The following is a 5,193-nucleotide window of genomic DNA, read 5'->3' as shown; positions in this document are numbered from 1 at the left end:
CTCGGTTTAGTTTAGAATGAAGATGATAAGTCCTTTCACTTCAGAATCTCGGTCCATTACTTCCTTCCTATGTCGTCTCCAAAATTCTTAAAGGCCAGTCGGTACGGACTGCCCCAGGGATCGGAGTCCACTTAGGTATACAGAGATAGCTTCAAGCCCTCTCCTATGAACGATTAATTTCCAGTCTTGGCTCTTTCCTGCATGGAGTAAACTCTTTTCTTCCCGTCAAACACTCGGCTAAAAGCCTCTTTTGGTATCTCCTCTTAGAAGTTAAGACTAACCAGCTGGTGATGTCCACAGACCACCTGCAATACAATGGGATCTATCCCCATCACAAAAAAAAAACTACGCCACTGAGGTTGACACGCTCTCTGGTTATAGGTTGCCGGTAGGAAGTACACTATTATAGTACTGGTCGTAGAATTTCAATGTCAATGGTATAGACGGACGACGGTAGTTAAATACACTGATACACAGTCACTTGTCACCATAGACTTTAAGTCTATGCTTGTCACTTGTGAGTATGATTATCATACTATGATATAGATAGGCACTTAGATGTGCTTAAATCATTTACAATGGATGTTTAAATGTTTTATGGTTTAACGAATATATTTTTATTATTTTGTTGTTTCATTCACAGATAATAAATATAATAAAATATTATATAATTTTATATACCTATTATAATATAAATTATAATTATTATATATTATATCTGTGTTTTAATTGGTTTAATTCAATTTAAGAGTTGTTTTTTTGGTAGCACTGTTTACATTTTCTCTTCCAGTTAACCATATTGTTTCTGAGCTCAGCAGATTGATTTTTTCTTTTTTATTACACTATCATTTTTTTTTCTCAATTTCGTTCTGACTGTATTCATTAATTGAGAAAATTTCTTTCTGTCCGACTTGAAAGTAGCTGAGACGCGGAGTTCATCAAAAATACCTAATACAATAATCAAATCTCCTCCTCAGGTAAATTAATTATATTATATTTTGTCTCAATAAGATTATAGCTTATATAAATTATAAAATATGTATGTGCGTTTGGTTTGTATTGGATGTATTCCATACACCTAAAAACGCATTTATTTCTTAATCGTTATACGTAATTTATTGTGAATAAACGACGACTTAAATAATCTAGTCAAGTCTATAGTATTCAAGTCTTACGCAAATTATTATTATTTATAACCAACAATATCCCGATATAGCTCTTAATTTAATATGTCTTAAGGTTGAAAGTTAAGAAGACCTTCAGAGGTCAACACGGTTTGAGATGAATTTGGTTTATTATAGGTACTTTTTAATATATATGTGATGTATAATAATATGTATGTTATATTCATGGTTTTAAAGTTTGTGTATATTATTGTGTCAAACCAACCATAGATAAGAACAACTATTAACTATTACAGTGAACAATTTGCTGTTCAATCCTAACTTTTCATGTAGTTATTAAGTATGTTAATATAAAATTGTTACCTTGTGTATATACTTATTTGTTAACTGTCAGCCGAAGACATTAATATTTTTTGTAACTGGGGATTTTGGCCTCCCTTTGGCTGTAGTAAATTTTAAGATTTTGGAACCGTAATGTGATGTGCGAGAGTTTCTTGATTATAGGTGTTGAGTGAAAAAGCTGATTACAAAGCGTGTTTGCAATCATGGCAAGCTATAACAATCAACAAGCCCTAAATGCATTTAAAAATGATGGCTCATTCCTAGAAGTATATCAACGATTTGAACAACAACAGCAGCAGCAGAAAACCAGAACCGCAGAACTACCAATACTTGATGTACAAGTATCTCAAACTGCATATGCTGCTGCTACTACTACTACTATTACTACTACTACTACTACTTCGGCAGTTGCCTCAGAAAAACGATCTGAAACTCTTAAGACGTTGCCAATAATTGGTAAACGTAAAAATAAAGCGTTGAAAACGGGTGTGGTTAAAAAGGTTAAGCCAGACGATGAAAAAAAACTATCTAAACCTACAGATGCTTGGTCATTGTATTTAGATGAAGTTAAACGTTACCAGGAAACAGTGGGAGAACAGGATAATAAAACTAGACCTCTTGTAAAATGATTGCAAAATCCTGATATATAAATAATATTTGTAAATACATACAATACTTTTGCAATAAAATACAAACTAGTATTGTGTCTATGTTTAATCAGAAATAATTACTTAACATTATTGCTTTAATTGTTACTTTTTTAAAAATAAGTTATAAAATTATATAAGTGTATAACAACGGTTAATCTAGGTTTTTTTTTTGTTTTTAAACTATTAAATGTATATTTGTTTAAAAAAATGTATGTGCATTTTATGTTTTACTATTATTTTAAAGTTTTATTTTACATTTAAGTATACTTAAATAATAATTTACATTTTAGATATGTAACAAACTATGCTGGTATTATATTTTACGCTTATATTAAAAATCCTTTAATAAACATTGTTTTTGGATGAATGATAATGAACTCTAGTTTTTAATGTAATATTGCAATAATATAACCATTGCTAGTTATAAAATAAACGGTTGATACATCTTATTTTTCTCATAGTATGCTTTCAGGTTCATATTATACTGTAAAAATTTTGTATAATAGATAGCTGTGTCAAAAATAATTAATGTGCTCTTGAGGGATATCTGTGAATCGAGGTTTCACTATATTATACTTAAAATGATGTACCTAGTGAATTGAAGCTTTAATATTTTATTAAAATAAAAATAATTGAAAATAACTGAGATCTATTAGTAATTAAAATAATACAACCTTTGAGTTTGTGTGTATACAGGTGATTTTAAAATAATAATTTTTATTATTACTTTTCTTTCAACTTTTATATTTACTGTAATAATTCCTTCATAAGTTATAATTTGTAATATAACCATAAGAGGAATTCAGCGCACTATTTGTTTTCTCTCAAACCATGCGCAACAGAAAATTTTACGATCACAATAAAAATTATAATCATAATAGTTTCTAAAATTAGAGTAAAATGACCTCTTATAAAATTTAAAGGCAAGATTATTATCTGAGGCATCTTTTAGGCGTTTTATTATATTTTAATTTTAAAGCAAGTTATGAGTATTTTAAGATATACAAACAATTTATAAATTTAAAATACTTATAACACGCTATATTGTGCGTAAGTCAGAGAGACAAAATAAATAATGTACTGACATTCTCTTAAGTTATCCCTTTTTAAATTTAATATAGTAATAAATCTAGAGTATTATTGGATGAAAAAAATAGAAGTAAATTTTATCTTAAAAGTATATCAGAAAAAATACTAAACTACAAATTTAAAAGTAAAATAGTATAATGTAAATCTATTTTTAATAAACTTAGAAGTATGAAATTAATAAATTAAAGAAATAAAAAAATTGTGTTTAAAATTAACCTTTTCAAAAAATAAATATTTTTTATTTTTTAGCATATCCAAACAAAATGGTTCTTGAAGTAGATGGAGTCAAACTTGAAACTGCACCATGGGATCCTCGTTTCCCAAATACCAATCAAACCAAGTAATGTTTTAAATTACATTCTAGTTTTAATTTGAATACGGTATGGTAATGACAGACAAAAAAAAGTGATTGTATTAAAAGATTAAAAGTCAAAACTAGGAACGGAAGGGAGAAATTAACAACAGTTGTGGTTTATGAATATTTAATCTTTGACATGGTGTACACAGGAAAACATATTATTAATATTTTAATTTTTATGTCCTAGGTACTGTTATCAGAGCTTTTTGGATTATCAACGTTGCAAAAAAATAAGAGGTGAAGAGTTTGATGCATGCCAGTACTACAAACGTGTCTCCAAGTCAATATGCCCAAATGCATGGATTGATAAATGGAACACACAAATTGAAGAAAATCGATTCCCTGGCAATATATAATTGCTTTAACTTATAAAAAAACTTAATAAAAACTAGTGTTCTTTACAATTGTATTACTTATGTGTAACATAATTTCTTGTCCAAAGTTTTGTGTTACTAATTATGTGAAAACAGTTAAGTATATACAATAAATATTCATTGTTTTACAATCTTTTTTTGTGTTAATTAGTGATAATAAATACATAACAAACATAATTTATTTTCTTATAACATTTGACTAATAGTTTTATTATTTAGGTGATAACCTATAGTTGCCCATAAAAAGATGGTCAGTGAAAAAAATATACAGCAATGTAATATTAAATATATATTATTATAAAAGAAAAATATTTAATATAAACTCATTATAAGTATACCAATTATTTGTAAAAATCACAGAAATAACAAGACTTTTGTACAAGCAGTAGAACTGGGTCAATGAATGGTATTGATTTTACATAAGATTTTTCTTTAAATTAATTTATTATTTATTTATTTTTTTTATTTGAAAGAATGTTCAATTCTAAGGATAATGGTATAGGTTTTACGTTTCTACTCACATTATTCAATAAGTTATGAGCAATTGAGAAAAGACGTGTGACGTCATTGGGCCCTATTCATCGTAATTGCCTATCTTATACGTGTAAAAGTTCCTCGCTTCTCACAACGATTTACCCTCCTAAACATTTTATTTTTGAAATTTAATTTACGTATAAATGTGTGGTTTTATGTGTTTAAGACGACGCAAGAATCAGAATTTCTATATGACGTTTAGTTTTTTTTAAAAGAGACATTTGGTTAAACGGCACGTTATGGCGGTCGGCGGACCGGTTGTTCGAACGCCGGGCGACGCTTTTTTTTTATATAGGATTTTCACCAAATCATTTTATATAGCCATAATTGCAATAATTTAACATTTAAAAATAATTTAAATATTTTTTTTTTTTGTGTTGTGTGCTCCTTTAATTTACCAGCTATTTTTAAATTTTTTTCCCCAATTGCCGTCGAGTATTGCTTATCTGTTGTGAATATCACATATATATATGTATAAGTGTATAACTATATATTATAAATACCGTAATAAACGTTGTCGTCGACCATCGTCCTCGTGGGCTGATTCTTATTATGAAATAGGGGCTCAGTCCATTTAGTATTTAGTACTATTTAGTATTTACGATATTTTAATGCTGTCGTCTGTTATAATCTTTGTTTCTTAGAAATATATACATTTATATACAGTGCCACAACTTACTATAGATAGGAGACCTTCCTAGTTAAATTTTAAGCAATTAGTT

The 5,193-nt window shown here is 28.1% G+C and overlaps 1 protein-coding gene across 2 annotated transcripts; it reads left to right on the top strand.

Moving 5' to 3' along the window:
* The first annotated feature begins 819 nt into the window (after positions 1-819).
* LOC100569599 (cytochrome c oxidase subunit 6B2) lies at positions 820-4,070 on the top strand. Of its 2 annotated transcripts, XM_003242549.4 has the most exons (3): positions 823-977; positions 3,455-3,545; positions 3,751-4,070. In XM_003242549.4, exons 2-3 carry the CDS (start codon positions 3,469-3,471, stop codon positions 3,917-3,919), a joined length of 246 nt encoding a protein of 81 aa, XP_003242597.1. In that variant the 5' UTR covers positions 823-977; positions 3,455-3,468; the 3' UTR covers positions 3,920-4,070. The 2 variants fall into 2 exon arrangements, with proteins under 2 accessions (XP_016657642.1, XP_003242597.1); XM_016802153.1 differs by lacking the exons at positions 3,455-3,545; positions 3,751-4,070 and adding an exon at positions 1,629-2,237 and having other exon boundaries at positions 820-977.
* Positions 4,071-5,193: the final 1,123 nt, after the last annotated feature.

The sequence above is a fragment of the Acyrthosiphon pisum genome, chromosome A3, assembly GCF_005508785.2.
Source record: "Acyrthosiphon pisum isolate AL4f chromosome A3, pea_aphid_22Mar2018_4r6ur, whole genome shotgun sequence".
Lineage (NCBI taxonomy): Eukaryota > Metazoa > Arthropoda > Insecta > Hemiptera > Aphididae > Acyrthosiphon > Acyrthosiphon pisum.
The sequence above is the reverse complement of the archived record's forward strand: the minus strand, read 5'-3'. Positions and strand labels throughout refer to the sequence as shown.

Excerpts from the sequence above, each read along its gene's own strand:
- LOC100569599 (XM_016802153.1), top strand. The coding sequence starts at position 1,670 with ATGGCAAGCTATAACAATCAACAAGCCCTAAATGCATTTAAAAATGAT.